Source organism: Neltuma alba, unplaced genomic scaffold, assembly GCF_004799145.2.
Source record: "Neltuma alba isolate B1F8T4 unplaced genomic scaffold, ASM479914v2 tig00010126_pilon, whole genome shotgun sequence".
NCBI lineage: Eukaryota > Viridiplantae > Streptophyta > Magnoliopsida > Fabales > Fabaceae > Neltuma > Neltuma alba.
Genome location: NW_021635077.1, coordinates 324,357 through 343,456, shown reverse-complemented (window position 1 = coordinate 343,456; position 19,100 = coordinate 324,357). Strand labels below are relative to the sequence as shown.

General features: G+C 33.9%; 1 protein-coding gene and 1 pseudogene across 1 annotated transcript; one reads left to right on the top strand and one right to left on the bottom strand.

Annotated features, from left to right (window-relative positions):
* Positions 1-267: 267 nt before the first annotated feature.
* On the top strand, positions 268-3,557 carry LOC114754266 (nuclear poly(A) polymerase 3-like; annotated as a pseudogene).
* A 12,369-nt stretch (positions 3,558-15,926) lies between these two features.
* LOC114754265 (pentatricopeptide repeat-containing protein At3g26540-like) lies at positions 15,927-18,207 on the bottom strand. The gene has a single exon (XM_028943051.1). The coding sequence runs from the start codon at positions 18,009-18,011 to the stop codon at positions 15,927-15,929; it is 2,085 nt and encodes a 694-aa protein (XP_028798884.1). The 5' UTR covers positions 18,012-18,207.
* Positions 18,208-19,100: the final 893 nt, after the last annotated feature.

Here is a 19,100-nt window from a genome sequence, read left to right as displayed (position 1 = left end):
TGTCCCATTGAGTGAAAGAATATGGACATCTTGATTAGAATAACTTGCGTGAAGATTGCTAGCTACCACATGATGAATACGGAGGTTCAAGATAGGATTCCCTTATCACTTTTAATCTTATATTTGTTTCCTTTCTTATATGGTTGCATTGGAATAATTATTTTAAATGTTCTGTGTTATGCTATCTTGATGATATTATCATTCAATTACCAATCCTGCACTTCTATTGTATGACCTTCTAAAACTGTTTATTTGATGTTGCACATAATGACCCATGGGTCTTATAGTCTTGGAGTACGTCCTCTCAATTTCAGTTTGTACCATATAATTTCAAAGATGTTAGTTTGCTATTTATAGTTTATGTCTTGGTGGAGTGGTAGAAGTTTGGAAATATGGCATTTTGAATTCAGTTGATCATATCACATTTTTACTATTAAAGTTCTTTACCTGATTTAAGGGCTCCTTTGCAAAAATTTGTGTGTTCATGAAATGCTCACTTCCTAGAGATGTGAATTAATTCACACATGACTGAACTACATGTTTTATTCCTTGTTGAATAGAACACTGTTAATTTTATTTTACTTTTTTTGGTTTTTAGGTATATCCTTAGTTATATTACTTATAATGAATTGCGACCCACCATTGAATGATGAACTGCTTTGTCTTTGTCTGGTCTGATCTTTTCAATATAAAAACACTGTCAAGTGGTTTTACTTGATCTTTTGACTATCTAAGCCTTTTCCTTTTGGGGGATTCACTAATGACTCCTAAAGTTGAAAGCTCTAAGTTTTACTTTTTAATCTTCAACTAGCATTTATAATTTAATTTATTTTGATTTGCTACCACTTGTTGACATGTCAAAAAACTTAGTTTATCTTCTAAATTTTTTAATATGTTCAGGTTCACAGACCAGAATCTGATATTGATGCTTTTTGTGTTGCTCCTTTCCTTGCTTCAATGGCTGTAAGTCTATTGTGTTCTTCTATTTATCAATAATTTTCTATTTGGAAGGGCAATAATTATCTTGATTTTCATGGCCTATGAATGATGCAGGAGGACTTTTTTGTTTGTTTGCACGACATGCTTCAAAAGAGACTTGAAGTATCTGAGATAAACTGTGTTAAGGGTGCAAAAGTGCATGTAATGTGGTTTAGGTTTGACGGCATTTCCATTGACCTACCATATGCCCAACTTAAAGTTAAATAGTTTTCTAAGGTGAGTATGTTTATTTGTTAAGTATTTTTTTTTTTTTGGCCATTTGTTAAGTATGAAACTTTGTTAATATGACATTTGGAGCAAATACATATGTGAAGAGTTAATAAATTCTTGAATATTTGTGCCCAATATTTTGTACTAGATATGTCATGAGCTCTTTAACTAGTTGTTTTGTGTTAATTCAGAACATTGTTATGATTTTTTTTTTCCGACCTTTATTTAATGAATTTCTTCACCCTTGGTAATTATTTCCTGGATATATTGGATTGCTGAGTCTTTGGTCCACAATGTGTAGACATTAAACCCAATCTTCATGAGGAATATTGATGGCACCAGTAAGGAAAGCCTGTCTGGAGTTCGTGCAAATAAGCATATTCTTCATCTTGTTTCAAATGTGGAGGTAAAATGCATGCCAGTCTTTTTTATCCTATGACATCAATTTTTTTAACTTTTTTCACATATATCTATGTAATGAAAAATATAAAACCAGCAGAACGTCTTGTTGATTGATTTGGGAAAGAATGACCGAAACCTTAGTCCTCATTTTTTTCATTCCTCTTCGGCCATTTTGGTTTTGTTGTCTCTCATATGTGCAAAAATTGTTTTCAGAATTTCCAATCTATGTTGAGATTTCTTAAATTATTGGCAAAAAGGAAAGGAGTTCGTGCATTTATACTATAGCAGTGTTCACTTATATTCTTTGCTTCAATTATGTACTTAAGTGCACAACCTTTAAAAATTATGTGAAAATACATTCTTGTTTACAGTTACTTGGTTATTTGAGAGGAGTTCACTTGGCTATCCTTGCAGCTTTTATTTATCAAAGACATCCCAGATGCCTCCTTAAATGCTCTTATTATGCACTTTTTTCAAACACTTGCCTTTTGGCCCTGGCCTAAACCAGTAATGGTGCAAGGAGTATTCCCAACAGTAACAGATGTTATAGAGACACAATCCTTGATGGCTATAATACTGCTTCTATCTAGTCCTTATGAGTATTGCCATTCAAATATTACTAGAAGCACATTCTATCGAATCAGGAATGAGTTTCTCTGTGGGTATCTTTTTCCTTCAGAAAAAATATTAACATTGATATGCTTGTTGCCGTCCTACCTTGCTTTGTCAATAATTTATTCAGAGGCGCTTAGTCATATCGCATCATATATTGTGATGCCTTTCTACTTTTGTTTGATAACTGCAATTGAAGTATACTTGACTGTTTTCTTTCAATAAATTGCATATATGTCATGAATTAACAACATGTTTGCTTATGAATATGTCTTGAGTCTCGTTTCTTTATTTGGCTGCATTAATGGATCTTTTGAACTCAGACTTCCATTGGGATAATATCTCTAAGCCTTTTCCATATTGAAAAGAATATTCACCATTTGTCAAGATTTATCCCTCTTCTCCCAATAAAGATGATATAGGAGATTGGGTTGGTTGGGTCAAGTCAAGGTTCCATGGTCTTCTTCTCATGATATGTACGTTTCTTGAATTATGTTATCTAGTTGAGTTACAATTTAGACCTTTGAAATTAGACTATCGTCACCGATGAAAATGGTTATACTCTTCAATGAATTTGAAGAGGGGTCATTGGTCAATAATGAGTGTATGCTTTTATCTCATTATTTCAATAATTTATCTTTGGTGTAACTTTTATTGATGATGAGGACAAAAATTTCCTATACTAGAGGAGCAAGAAATAATAGAGATTGATGTTAATAGCACTAGCAAAAAAACTGGAATGTCTATTTTCTTTCGTTACAGAATTAATTTCAGCATAAAAATCACGGGAAAATTAAAGTCTCCCCTTGGAAATATGTCAAAATATTGCATAAATGGACTTGTTATATAGTGGGCCCAAAGCACTTATCACTTGGAAGTTCCCAATAGTGATGACAGGAAGTAATTATTGCCAATAATATCCCCATTATGTGTTATCCTCATCTTTTTTTGTGGTTTTACTTGTGTAGTTGGGAAAAATCCAAGGTTTTTGTGATCCTAACCCAACAGAATATGTGGATACTGAGAAAACTGATGAGCCTAATAATGTGGTCTTGTATTGGGGCTTTCTAAATGCTAAGAATAATGTAACTAACAAGATACAATTGTTAGAGAAAGAGTTCATGAGTAACCTTAGCACATGCCATGATATTTTTTCTGGGAAGATGGAACTCTCCATTCTACTGGCCTCTGAGCTGCCCAAGAATGCTCTATCTGATGATGATACCTCAATGCCCACAAAGACATGCTGGAAGAAATTCACAATGGCCAGTGCGTACAAGTTAATTCATCGAGATGACATAGGGGCTCGAAGTGGAATATGGAAGAACGTTTAGAAAGTAGAAACTCAAAGTACCGGAGAGAGTGAGAGTTTTCATGTGGTTAGTGACACACAAACGGTTACTTACAAAAAGCTGTCACGTGCAAATAGAGTTGAGGCAACAGTACTTGCGATTTATGTAATCAGGGTACGGAGGACATGATGCACTTTCTGAGAGAATGTCCACATGCTTCATTCATATGGAGAAAACTAGTTCCTATTAATAATCGAATAGATTTCTTCAGTGCGGAATGGAACGACTGGATTTTTTACAACCTTTCAGGGAGAGACAAGGACACAGAGGAAGCAGGCTGGCCTGAGATGTTTGTAGTAGGTTGCTGGTATATATGGCGATAGAGAAATGAACAAGTTAACAATCTGGACTATATTTTACCTCAGAACCCAGTCCAAGTAATCAGAAGATATCTGGCAAACTATAGGATGAAATGGGAAATGGAGACACCATAGGTGAGGAGAGAGGAGTTGGAAATGGTATCATGGCGCAAACCACAGAGTAGATGGTGCAAGCTTAGCACAGATGTGCAGGAGTTATAAGAGGAGATTGTGGAGAATGGCCAAGAAGATTTTCCTTGAAACTAAATGTCAGCAAGAGTGTTGATGCAGAAGCCAAGGGACTTCTAGAAGGACTCATCACTTGTTGGAATTTGGGTTTCAGATAGGTAGAAGCTGAATGTGACTCCTTACAAATCGTAGATGCAGTAAACAAAGGGACACATTATGAAGGAGACAGAGCCATATTCCGGAAAATTCAAAATCTCCTACAGCGAGAATGGCAGGTAACAGTGACTCACATATACAGAGAGGGGAATAGGTGTGCGGATTTCTTAGCTGATATGGGTATACACCAACTTCCTGTATATTCCGTTGGATTCGGTATCTGCATAGGGTCTAGGGAATAGATGATGTAAGTACTTGTTAATTTAGTGACAAAAGAAGAATGAATAGTCATGAAAGTCAATTTAGGATTTGCTTAGGTGAATAGATGATACAAGTCCTTCTGAATAAAAAGCTCATTGTACCTTTCAAATGATTTTGCAAAGCCAAATTTAAGAAAATTGTTTTTTTTTTCTTTTTGCATTTCATGAGTCGATATATGAATTTAAGGGCCTAGTGTTATAAAGTGTTTATTATTTATCATTGGGTTGTAAGGTATTCTATAATTTTCACCCTTTTAATGTTGTGTGCAATCATTGAAATATCGTGTAATTTTTGTTTTATAAATCATGAAATGTAAATTTTTCCCCCATAAATTCATGTATTTCTGATAACATCACTCGAATTAATATCATATGATACGTTATATATTGAAATCAGAATGCCATATTGTTCTTATATTTTAAATTGATATTAGTAATTGAGTAATAATTCTTCCTTTCTGTTTGTATGTTCGTAGTCTTCTCAAAAATGCTTGTATTGCTTGTATATCAATTTAGGGACATTAGGTGTGAGATTTTCTCTCCTCTTTAGGAGGGTGATTTTCGCCCTTAATTATTGCACATCGATTTTAATTAGAGTAGTAAATATATCTTTCAAATTAACTTTTGAAATCAAAATAATATAATTATCATTATTTTTATATTTTGAGTTTGAAATCATGCAATTAATAATTTATAAATTATGAAATGCAACGTTTTCGTATATTTTTTATCACATGAAATATTACCGAACATCTTGTTATATTTTACATCATTAAATTAGAGTATTATTACTGCCCATAATACGCATTATACTTTAAATTGATTGATGCCAATGATCTTGAACAGTAACTTCTCTTTTTGTTTGTATGGTGATCATCTTAAACTCCAGGTGTGAAATTTTCTCATCCATTCAGAAGAATATTTTTGTTGTTAAATGTTGCATACTAAACTAAGCTGGAGTACTTAAAAAGTCTCTCAAGCCTTTGGAAAAATCTTTAGACAAAATCACCTTTTGTTTTTAAGTACTTAATATTCATTTAATATCTTGAAATCAGAGTGCTCATGTTCTCAACTTATAAATAATCAATACTCATAAGTAATAGATGCAATAAAAGTATTCTTTCTTCTGCACAGTCATTTGAAAGTTACAATGCGTTTTTTATTCACAAGGACCTATATCATTCTATTTCATGATACCCATGCAAATATTGAAGCTAGAAAATATAGGACTTGCTAGTACATATAGGAAGCTAAGAAATGGAGTAAATTAGAATTTTTCCCCTAGAACCTGCTCTCTAACTTGCTATTATTATATGCCTTTGTTGACAAATTGATGCGGAAGATACTGCAGTGACTATGCTGAGGGGCTTTCTAAGTTTATCAAGGTTAATTGTCTTCTTCCAGTATGTCTTTGCAAGATTTGCATTATCATGATCGGACAAAGCATTCTTGGGCAGCTCAGAAGCCAGTAGAATGGACAATTCCATCTTCTTGGGAGAAACATCATAATATGTGCTAAGATTACTCATGAACTCCTCCTCTAGCAATTGTATGTTGCCGGTTACATTATCCTTATTATTTAGAAAGCCCCCAATAGAAAATCACATTAGGTTCAATTTTCTCAGCATCCACATATTCTGTTGTGTTGGGATCACAAAAATTTTGGATTTCCTTCCACTACACAAGTGAAACCACACAAGGAGATGAGGATAATATATGAAGAGGATACCGTCCTTCCTGTTATCACTATTCGGAGCTTCGAAGTGATAAGTGCTTGTAGTCTATTATGTAGTCAGTCCGTTTATGTAATATTTTGACATGTATGTAAGGCATCACTCTAATTATTATTGATTTTTATGCTAAAAACTTTTGTAAAGAAGGGAAATAGGCATTGCACTTTTCTGACAGTGTCATTAACATCTGTGTTCATCGTTTCTTGGTCCTTTGGTATAAGAAATTGTGTTTTTGTAATCAATAAATGTCTAAAGTTGCACTACAAGATGAACTGTTGAAATAATGAAACAAAAGTGTCAAATTATCACTAACCAATGACTGCTTATGTCATTCATTGGACTACATGACTATTTTCATAAGTGATGGTTTTCTTATTTTAAACATCTATCTTGTAGTTCAACTGAATAGGAATAGTCTTTGACCAAAAAAAAAAAAAGAATAGGAATAATCTCAATAAGGTACATATCATGAGAAGAAGACCATGAATCCGATACTTGACCCAACAAACTTGACCTCTGAGATCATTTTTATTAGAAGAGAGCTAAATCTTGGCAAATAGTGAATATTTTTTTGAATATGGGCAAGGCTCAGAAATACCATCTCAATTGAACTCTAAGTTCAAATGTTCCTTCAATGCAACTAAATGAAGAAATGAAACTCAAGGCACATGTATGAGCAAGCATGTTTTTTATTCACAAGCGTATATGCATTTATTGAAAGAAAATGGTAGAACAAACTTCAATTATGGTCAGCCAGTAAAATAAAAAAGGCACTAACATATTGGAACATAATGATTAAGTGCTGAATAAAATTATTAACGAGGCAACAAAGTAAGACGCCAAAAAGCATATCTATGTATTGTCACCAAAAAAAAAAAAGGCACACGTATGTAAATTTCTTTCTTAAAAAAAAAAAAAAAAAAACCCATAGTCGTATATGTCCTTGTAAAAACTCAGTCCTAATTCGATAGGATGTGCTTCTACCAATATTTGAATGGCAATACTCATAATAAGAACTAGATAGAATCTGTATAGGAATCAAGGAACATGTCTCTATAACATCTGTTACTGTTGAGAATATTTCTTCTTGCTCCATTACTGGTTTATGCCAGGGCCAAAAGGAAAATGTTTGAAAAAAATGCATAATCAGAGCATTTAAGGAGGCATCTGGACGTCTTCGACAAATAAAAGCCGCAAGGACAGCCATATGAATTCCTCCCTAATACAAACAAATATTCAGTATTGTCACATAAGCCATAAAAGTTCTACGCTTAAGTACATACTTGAAGCAAATAATGTAAGTGAGCTCTGCTATATTACAAAAGCACCTGTAGTTCCATACATTCCTTGCCCTTTTGCCCATGATTTAAGAAGTCTCAGCATAGATTGGCGGTTTTCTGAAAACGTCTTTTGCACATATGAGAGACCACAAAACCAAAATGGCCCAAGAGGAAATGAAGCAAAACAGCACAAATTAGTTTCTGTCATTGTTCCCCAAATTAGTCAGCAAAAAATTCAGCTGGTTGCACACACACACACACACACACAGAGATATATATATATATATATATTCTGTGTTGCATAGACATAAGTGACAAGAGACAGAAAACTTGATGCCATAAAAGAAAACAGATTGGCATGTATTCAAATCTCCTTGCATGCATTCTTCTTGTCAATTGATTTTTACCTTAATCTTTCTGATTAATTATGAGATAATAAATAATGGAGGTGAAGGAAATTTTTATTAAACCAAGGTCAGAAAAAATGTGAACAATGTCATGGCTCCAAAACTGAACAATTAGTTAAAGATCCAATGACATATTCAGTAGAAAATATTGAGCATGGATGTTCAAGAATTTATTTACTCTTCACATATGTAATTGCTCCAAATAAAATCATGTTAATAAAGTTTCATGCTTGACAAATGGCCAAAATAAAGAGTTTCATAACTAACAACTAAATGTGCTCACATTAAGAATATAATAATGCTTTAAGTCTGGCATATGGTAGATCAATGGAAATTCCACCAAACTTAAACATTATTAGAGGCACTTTTGCACCCTTGACAAAGTGTATCTCAAGTATGTCTCTTTTCCAAGCATGTCACCGAGATAAACGAAATGTATGTGATCATGAAGTTAATTTGGGCAGCTTAAAAGGATAGTTTGAATTGAGGTTTGTTTCTTCTAATGTGTTGCCAAGTCAAGTGTTTGACATATGTTGTCTAATGATAATAGAGAATGTTGCTCTAGCATTTTTGGGTTGGATAATGTGGCTTGTCTCTATTTGCTTATTTATGCACTTATTTCTTCATGTAGTTACTTGTTAATTTATTTATTTAAGTTTTCATTCATTTTTATTTTATTTTATTTTATTTATTATTTAATGAACCCCTTGTGTGTAATTAGTCGCTTGGCATATACGAATGCCATTTAGCGTTCTTGTTTGAGAACAATTTTTGCACGTATCATTCTTCTTTGGCTTCAGTACTTCACCCACTCTGATCAAGACTTGGGGGAATACTCATAGCCATATGTTAATAGGATTTTGAAGTGTCATTTTGTCTTTTTTCCCCCTTCTTTTGGTGATAAGTAAGATTATGTATTTTATTTGTGATTGTGTGTGTATTTGATGTAAGCATGTAACCACGGTATTCCTCCGCCATTCTAAGTGAGGGCAATTGATAAAATTCAGCGCTACTGTTCTCTTTTCCCAACAAAATCTTACTCGTCTAATCCTGAGTTTAAGGCATTAATCTACTTTGTTTTTAATGTTTATTCATTTTGTCCCATGTAATCTCTATAGCGATTGCATGTTTAAAATGTTTTTATCAAATAGTCGTTCTAATACACAGGATTTACAATGATATTTCAATAAAGACAATATCAATTTATTAAAAATAACTAACTCAATCTAATTTTTTTTAATATTCACACATTAGTTATATAGCTTTTATATTAAGGAATGGAAGTAATATTTTGATTAAATTAAAAAATTAGTTGAGTTAGTCATAATTAATATAATGCTTTTTTTTCCGTAAAATATCCTTGTTTTTGGAATTTACATATTCACAAAGTCTATATAATGATTTTTTGTGCATTTGAAGCTAGTTTATAAAATTTTTAAAAATAATTAAAAATAAATTTCATGCACGAAGAGTGCTTTATGTATCACTTTAAACCACTCATCATCACAAGCTATTTAAATGAGCAAGTCATAATGGGTATCTTGTTCATGATCAATTGGGTTAAAGCGTGCAGTTCGAATTGGTCATTAATACCCATTGCTTTCATCTTTATGTGTGTTCGTCTTTAAAGTCATCATTTCAACTGAAAATCGTGATTTTGTCAAAAGTTTTTTTTATTTTTTATTTTTTAAAAAGAAAAACTTGTTTCTTTTATATCGCAAACTCCTATTACAGATAATATGATGATGGCTTATGAGATTTGTGAAGCACTCCATGGTATATCATGCACAAAGGGTGTTGCACAAATCCCCCAGGAAACTTGAGATGTCATTTTGGTGATAAAATATTAAATATGTAATGAGATACTTTGAACACCCTAATAATTCTCCCTTGTAAAAGATGACATATCAAATGTTTTCTAAATTTAATAGTGATCCAAGAAATTAACCTATAACTTAGACCCTAGACAAAATGAATAAACCTTCATAATATTCTCATTAGTTGTTGTGTACTTTTTTATTAGTTTAGATTAGTGCAATAGTTTAATTAGCTTAGATTCCACTACTTCCGGTCTTTAATATAAGAGCTACTTGACTAATTTGAGTAGATTAAAAAAAATAGTTAAGTTAGTTATTTGTAATAAATAGGTGTTATCTTTACTAAAATATCATTGCTAATCAAATGTATTGGCTAAAACTATCATTATTACAAGCACTAACTTGAAAAAAAAATAGATAAATATAAGAAACAAAATATATTGATCTCATATTTAAGACCAAAATAAAAATTTAACAAGCTCTTATATTAAGAACAAGAGGAAGTATTGCATTGAATGATTGGAATTAGTAACTCTATAAAATGAAATTGGTTCACTGGTCTTGGTACTGCCTACAGATTAATCATTTTATATATTGTGCTGGCTCTGAATTATAGGTGTGGTCTTTAACTGAAAAACAGAAATTATATTTAAACAATAGCTTATCCTGCATTGGTTATAATCAACCTACATAGAATAAACTATCCACATTGATTCTCTTAGGTAACCTATATAGATACTGCAAAATCTACATCAATCTTTTAATCAACATAGAAACTATTTGACAAAAGGATATACTGATTTGAACTCAATTTTATGTAGCAAAGAACTTTCTGCATCAGTTTTGAAACGAATGAAGAATCAATCGATTAAAAAAGTCAAAACCTTCCACATATGGTCAAACAACCAATACCCAAAGTCAAGATCACAACAACAACAAAATAGAGGTATTTTTCTTAGCTGTAAGTGACTAGAAAAATACCTCTATTTAACAAAAAAAACATAAATAAGTTTTCCAATTTAATAAATAGGCAAATGGAAGCTTGATCATTGCATAACTCCAAAAGTGTTTAAAACATTCAAAATACAATTAATTTCACTATCTATCACATATACTACATCTCATGTATGGCAAAATCCATCAAAAGAGAATTTCCTGTGGTATGATCCTGTCCCACTTTCTTCCACTCCACGAAGTGGTAATCCCCAACCTACAACCTGCGTCCAACACTATCAATCTTAGTGTACATAATACTTCCTTGGGTTTAAAATATAAACTAAACTTCAATGGAGGGTTTAGTTTTTTTTTTTTTTTTTTATAAGATAACAGTCATTTTTATCTAAGCATTTAATAAAAGGAAAATTGCAAATAAAGACCTTTGAAAATATAAAATTGCAATTTAGGTACTTCAATTCATAAAATTGCTGTGAGAGACCGGGTCTCAAATATGAATTATGAAATGTAAGGAAAAAGACTAAATTGCCCTTCTCTTTCTTCCATCACCTTATCTTCTTCTCTTTCCCACTGCGGTCCAATCCAGAAGTTCTCTCTTCCCCCCTCCTTCTCTCTCTTCCATCACCTCATTTCTTTCTCTCTTCCAGTGACCTCGAGGCTCTATGTGGGGTGTGTGAATTAGTGGGGATTTAGTTTAGGGAGCATGGTGGAGTGATTTTATCGACTAAGGAGAGAGATTTTTTAACTGGGAAGATTAATGGAAGGGCGGTGCTCAATAGGGGCTAGAGTTATGGAGATTTATGGATGAGAAATTCTGGTAAAAATTGGATCGATGACAAAGTATAGATCCCCATTGCTCTGTCACTGCATCCAACTACTTGTCCGCTCTAAGTTCCACTGTGACAAGCAAAGCAAAGATGAACTCAAGGGGTGGGTGGAACTATCAATTTCATGCACGTGTTGAAGAGCTTGGACGCAAGCCTTCTCCCATTGCACAAAATATTGACATGAAACAAAAAGAAGGGAAAGCACATGTGCGGTTTGGTTGGGAGAATTGGACCGACCCCTTCACAATGTTGCTCAATCACAGAAGCTCGAATGGGGTTTTGATTGCAAGATTGGGCCCCCCTTCAATGGATGCCGCTAGGTTGAGAAGAATGATACGAGGTTGGGGCATCCTAGATCTGTGACCATGAAAACGATGATGAGCAATATTTTTTTAGCAACCATGGGGAAAGAACCAAAGTGGAGGAGCTTGGGCACCCAAGTAGTGTTTTTTTTTTCCCCCCTGGTTTTGGTTTCCTTGATTTTAGTTTTGCTTCTTTCTCCCCCTCACATTACAGAATCTCTTCTTTTTTCTTATTTACTCATTTCAACAGAGAAATTAGAATTATATAAAAACCTTATCGGAACTTGTTATTGGTCTTACTTAACTTGTCATTGACCTAATTGAATTTGTTATGAATCCTATCTCAGAAGTGCTTACTATCAAGGAAATCTGTAAATTTTGATTTCAACAGAGAAATTTAAAATTGTATCAAAACCTTATAAGAACTTGTTATTAGCCTTACTTAACTTGTCATTGACCTAACTGAACTTGTCATTTTATAAATAAATGTGGAAATTCAGCTATTTTAACAGAAAATCTCAAATTTGTATGAGTAGCTTATCAGAAGTTGTCATTGGTCTTACTTAACTTGTCATTTCGTAAATAAATGTAGAAATTCAATCATTCTAACAGAGAATCTCAAATTTGTATGAAAACGTTATTAGAAGTTGTCATTTGACTAACTGAACTTGTCATTTCGTAAAGAAATATAAAAATTCTGTCATTTTAATAGTTTAAGCTTAAATTTGTATGAGTAGCGTCATTCAACTTATTAAAGCTGTCATTAGCCTTACTGAAGTTGTCATTCATCCAAGAATGTGAAAATTGTCATTTTAATGCATAAACTTAAATTCTTATCAAATGCTTATCAGAACTTGTCACTTGTGTCACTAAACTTGTTATTCATCTTAATAAACTTGTCATTGGCATCTCATTGGCATTAAATCAACACTTGTTATTAAAAGTTTGTAATAGAAAATGACAAGTTTGTAATAAAAAATTACAACTCTGCAATAAGGAATAACAAGTTTATAATAGGAATTACAAGTCTGCAATATGAAATTACAAATCCGTAATAAGAAATAACAAGTCTGCAATAGAAAATAACAAGTCTACAATAAGAAATAACAAGTCTACAATAAAAAATAATAAGACTGAAATGAAAAATCACAACTTTAATATAAGAAATTATAAGTTTGCAACAGAAAATAACAAGTCCGAAATAGAGAATTATAAGTCTAAAATAAAAAATTATAGGTCTAGAATAGGAAATTATAAGTCTCTAATAGAAAATAACAAATCCAGATAACCATCTAACATCGATGACATCAAAGCTAATTTTGAACATTTCTTGACAATATCAAGTCCAGGCAAGCATCTGATAACTGCATTCATGGATAAAGTAACATATAATTATCATTTGATAACATATAATCATCTGAATGAGGGGGTGTTATTGGTAGGCTAGGCTTCACTCACCTGTTTCTCAAAATGCATCCTCTTCAAACCCTGCAACAAGGATGTTAAGAGTTGTTAGCTTATACTCGAAAGGCTTGGATTTCAACTTTTGTGCTTCTCGTTGGGCTGATTGATTATTTGTTCATCCCTTTCTAAGTTCAAAGATAAAAAAACGTTGGGACCTAGGCGAGTGCTTCGCTTGGTTGCTTGAAAGAGCTAAAAAAAAAAAAAAACCTACCCACCCACAACTCAGCACAAACACAAATGAAATCTATCTGATATATTGACTTAAATGCTTAGTTGAAATACTTAGTTGAAAGAGAAAGATGAAGCAAGAGAGAGGAGAGAAGGATATGGGTTTGAGAGGACGGAGCAAACGAGGATATGTGAAGCCGGTGGGTATTTTTGTCTTTTAATCAACATTTCATAATTACAAATTAGGACCGAGTTCTTTGCAGCAAATTTTCAAATTTAGAGTCCCTGATTGCCATTTTATATATTGAGGGGTCTTTATTTGTAATTTTCCCTTTAATAAATCTTTCCAATTTTATCTCATACATTATCTTCCTCTTTGATTCATTTATTACATCTTTTACCTATTCTTTTTATTAATAAGGGCATATTTCAAAAATATTTTAAACTGATTTTAACTAATTTCTTGATAAACATAAATGGATAAAATTTATTTTATATTTTGAACAGGAGAGAGTAATATCTGAAAATGCCATAAAACTCTGCTCTGTCCTGTTAGGGGAAAAAACGATAATGCCATTAAGTTACAGCATATAAATTCATATCTCCGGTTTAGTCAAATACAGTTCATTCATGGCGATACATGGCGATACTAGGAACTTGAAGAAAAACATTCTTGCAGCATGTGAACTAAACATTGGGGGTTTGTGAGGATAAATTGCGCTCATAAGAAGAAAGAACAATTATAAAAGGAGAATGGTTACATGTGAAATAGCGTCATAGATGAGCATGCCTCCAGAAGATATGTTCCAGATGGCTTCCTTTAGCAATATAAAGCCATAGCATACCTGAATAGAATTGTCAACTTTCAGCCATGACTTGGGGCAATTCTTCAGTTCTAGAGGGAGTGTGGCATAAGGCTTTAACCTACTGTTATCAAAGCATGGCTAATCAGGACGCCATTCAGTTCTACAGCCATACCTTTCATAGAAGGCACCAGGAAACAGAGAGATTAAAGAGTAATTAAGATGCAACATGACTCATTACACTGAATCCGATTTTCAGGACCATTTCAAAGGCTTTGTTCAGTGCTGTTCTCCCGATACACCAATCATCCAGATGTGATCCATGACATTTATTGTCTAGCAAATGGAGCAACACTAAGACATGAGGAGTTAGGACCAATTAACCAGCTCAATTTCCATTTAGATTTCCTGACTTCGGACGCATACTTTTGCAAATCATCCCAATTTATTTTTATCTCATTCAACATGTAAGGAGTTAGGACCAATTAACTGGCTAAATTTTAATCCATGGCACAAAGACGCGTTATCCAAAATTAAAGGACAGCAGAGTGTATGTTACCACTGATTCTGACAATATTATTAGTTCCAAAAAGTGCATCGCAGAGGTATGCTGTGACACCTTTTAAGCTGAAAGGGTTGTGTAGTCAGCATGACTTCTAATCTTCTTTGTCAAATAAGGAGACCTGCAGAGAGTGATAGAAATGCTGGTAAATTTTTATCAACACCATAAACATTACTTTTCAAGAAATAGAAAAATGTGACACAGTTGCAATAGTGAGCGGTTAATTATTTGTTCTTCCTCATGCCTAAATTGCAACGAGAAGAGTTTATCATGGGAACTTTATTCACTACAAAGCATTAAAATAACAAGAAAAAAATTGAACATTCCGCATCCTTGAGTTGGGTCTATTAGGAGTTTAGGAATTTAAAAGCCTCATTCTTAATCTTCCCTGATTGGAAAGTAGCAGAGTTACAGTCAAAAGTCTTTCTCTTCTCTAAGCAGACATAGCCTAACTCACTATGATGAGAACATGATATTACAGTCACCCATAAAGTGATATCCAAAAGTGCAAAATGAAGTGAAGATCAAGAATAATCCTTTTTCATGATTTTGTTTTAACCATTTCTGAATGAAAGGGAAAAGGCATTCCAGGCCTGTACTTTTGGTGATCAACAGAAACAATTATGATCCTTTAAATAATAGGTTTTAGAAATAATCCAATATAAACAGCATAACAATGTTAAAATTGAAGCCACGTTGCAATTTCAACAAAGAAATAGTTCAGCTACACTCAAATGAGCTAAATTCAAAATGCCACTAAATTTGTCTGCCCACGATGGGAGACGTATAATTCACAGAATATTCTCAGTATATCAGTATATCAAACGGGCAGGCAGAAAAGTTGTATAGAATACCTCAGTTCTTATGAAATAATGGTGCTCCTCTTTTCCTTTAATCCACCTTCTTTCAGAAGGAAAAAACGGGAGATTGTCTTGCAAATTGCAAGCACGTGATCAATTGATCATGTATTAATGCATCAAGGCATAAACTTAATGAGCATCATGACTAACAGGCCTTGACCATTTTCTATAGTAATGGAGATTCTGTAACTTGTCACGGCATGGCATACTCCAAAGCTGAAATACGGAGCTAACTGCCTCCTTTGATACATGCAGCAAATTGAGATAGAATTAGTGTTCAAATTTCGCAAGTTGATACATGATCCACTCTTCCAGCCTTGAGTACCCATGCTTCTTACAAGCATCACGGGCTATGGTTAACATTGGAATTGAAGGCTCAATAGGCATTGTCTTCAAAAAGTTCTCAAGTTCATCCATGTGTCCATGTCGGCTGTAAAGTTCAATCATGCAGTTATAGTGCTCCAACCGAGGCAAGATACTGAATTCATTGCTCATTGACCTGAAGCATTGGGTTCCAAACTCAACAAGGCCTTCTTCTATACAAGCAAACAGGATACCCTGAATGGTCACATGGTCTGGTTGGGTGCCTTCCTCCACCATTGTCCTAAACAATTCAAGGGCTTCTAGACCCCTATGATTGTACCAGCACCCAAATATTATGTGATTCCAAAGGAACACATCTCTAGAATCTGCCCCTTTAAAAACCTCAAAAGCATTCTCAAGAGAACGAGATCTAGAATACATGCATATCAAAGCAGTTACAATAATAGTATCCATCTCAATTTTATGTCTAATTATATATCCATGAATTTGTTTGCCATAGTGAATTGCACAGGTATTTGCACAAGCTGTCAAAAGGGTTGCAATCATATATTTAGTTGGTTTTATCTCCCACTGCATCTCTAAAAATATTCTTAAAGCTTGCTCACCTAATTGATGCTGAGCATAGCTAGTCAACAAAGCATTCCAAGAAACCATGTCATGCCCGTAACTCATTTGGCTAAACCAAACTCTGGCACAATTCAACATTCCACATTTACCATACATGTCAAGAAGGGCATTGCTGACCATAAGGTTAGTGTGGAATCCACGTCGATAGATATAACCATGAATTTGCTTCCCCATTTCATGATCTGAAAGTCCAGCAGACAAGTTTAACATCAAGCTAAGAGTGACATGATCCAATGCGTTAGTTTCATCAAGCATCAAATACACAAAATCCAATGCCTCTGACCATTCAGAGCAACGGGTATATCCTGCAAGCATGGAATTCCATGAGATCACGTTACGTTCAGGCATCTCATCAAAAAATTTCCTTGCCTCTTGTGTTTTTCCACTCATCGCATACCCTGACACAATTGAAGTCCAAGTGACCAAATCCTTTGAGCCAAGCTGATCGAAAATCCTAGAACCATTATCTAGTTCACCACACTTCACATACATGTTAATAAGAGAGCTTGAAACAATATCATCTTCTTGAAAACCCAGTTTAATAATAACTCCATGTATTTGCATCCCCTCCTTTAGTGCAGATATGCTCGAACAAGCGACAAGAGCATTTGAGAATGTAAAGTTGAATGGCTTGATTTCGGTGGAGTGCATCCGTGAAAACATGATAATGGCTTCCTGACCATCACCATGATCCAGATACCGTCTCACAATCACATTCCAGGTGATGGCATTAGGATATTGGATCTCATTAAACATTCTACGGGCATCACACATAACCTGACACTTGGCATAAACATCAACAAGAGAACTCCCTAGAATTACATTGCGATCCCAACCATATTTTGTTATGAGCCCGTGAATTTGCCGTGCAAGATGAAGCTCAGATACCGCACCACAAGAACCAAGAATGCTAGCAAATGTGATATTATTTGAATAAATTCCCAACTTATTCATGCATTGGAATAATGACAATGCCTCATCTGGGTAACCCCCTTGCGCATAGGCCGTGATCATTGCATTCCAAGACCCTCCATCTCTTTGTGGCATTTCCTCAAACAGCTCCCTGGCATCATTCAGAGAACCGCATTTACCGTATGTTTCTATTGCCCGGTTAAGAAGAAAAACCGGCGGGACAGGAGAGAAGGTGACCAAATGAGACTCGACCTTCCGAGCCTCAACAATGGCTCGATGATAGGAACATATCTGGAACAGATGAGCATACAGGCAATACGGGAATTGTTCAGGGAAAGCGAAAAGTACGGACACAGCTTTTCGGAGGCGACCCGCTCTGAGGTAAGTGACGATTGAGTTGATTGCTTTTCGAACACTTGGGGGTTCAGCTTGGACCTTGAGATTTCTGTTGTGAAGGAATTGGCTGAGTACAGAGGCAAAAGTCTCACCCATGCAACAGGCAACGATGGCTTGATACTCAAATTTGCCAGACCCAGAACTTTAAATGGAAAAATCCAATTTCCCATGGCATGTTACTCAATAGGGCTTGAAAAGCTTCCATCGTATTCTCGCTATGGTTCCAACTTCCTCAACACATGATCACAACTAGACAGAACAAACTCACAACGAAAATGCCATAACACTAATTCCTCTAACTAGAGTATTGCTCGGGCCCCCAAAACTCGAAGCCTTGCATCGTCTTATTCTACATTAAATCCTGACCCTCTCTTCCCAAGTTACCTCCTGCTACCTTATATCCGAAACATTTTTGGCAATGATTTAGGGTTTGTTTGATTTCTTTTTTCAAAATAATTTTTTATTTTAAAAAAATTGTTTAATAATTTGTTTTTAATAAAATGTTTTTAAAAAAACAAACAGTAATATGTTTTTAAAAACGAAAATATTTTTTTGTTTTTATTTTCATTTTTTTTTCTATTTTTTGTTTTGAAATTTGGAAAAGAAGTCTTCTTTTTTGCCTGCCACCCGCTATGTATCACTGCTGCCGACAACCACCTCTTGCCAAATATGATTTTTTTTATTTTTTTTAAATAATTATCCAAACATATTTTTTGTTTTTTTAATTCTCAAAACTTGTTTTAAAAAATAATTTTACAAAATTGTTTTGAAAACAAGGGGAGGAAAATAATAAAAAAACCAAAGAAGCCTACAAAGTCCGGTTTCTCTCAGAAGCCTCCTTCTCAGCAATCTAGTCAATCATACGGCTCATAAATAAACACATCATGCATTAACCGGCTATAGACAAACAATTACAGATTTGCTCCATATCCTGCATTTCAACAATGAAGAATCATCTATTACAGATTTGTCCAAACTTTTGTTAACAAAATTTAGCAGAATAATTAAGAATAATAATATTAGCAATAAGCAGCCCTATTCTTATCCATTGACTGAATAAGAACAAACAAACGCATTTGGAAGCTAAATTTTAGCACAACTAAACAACATTTTTACTAGAAACTAGAAAATATAATTCAAAACAAAAGCATAATTACTACAGAAAACTAACAAAGAAATGAAACA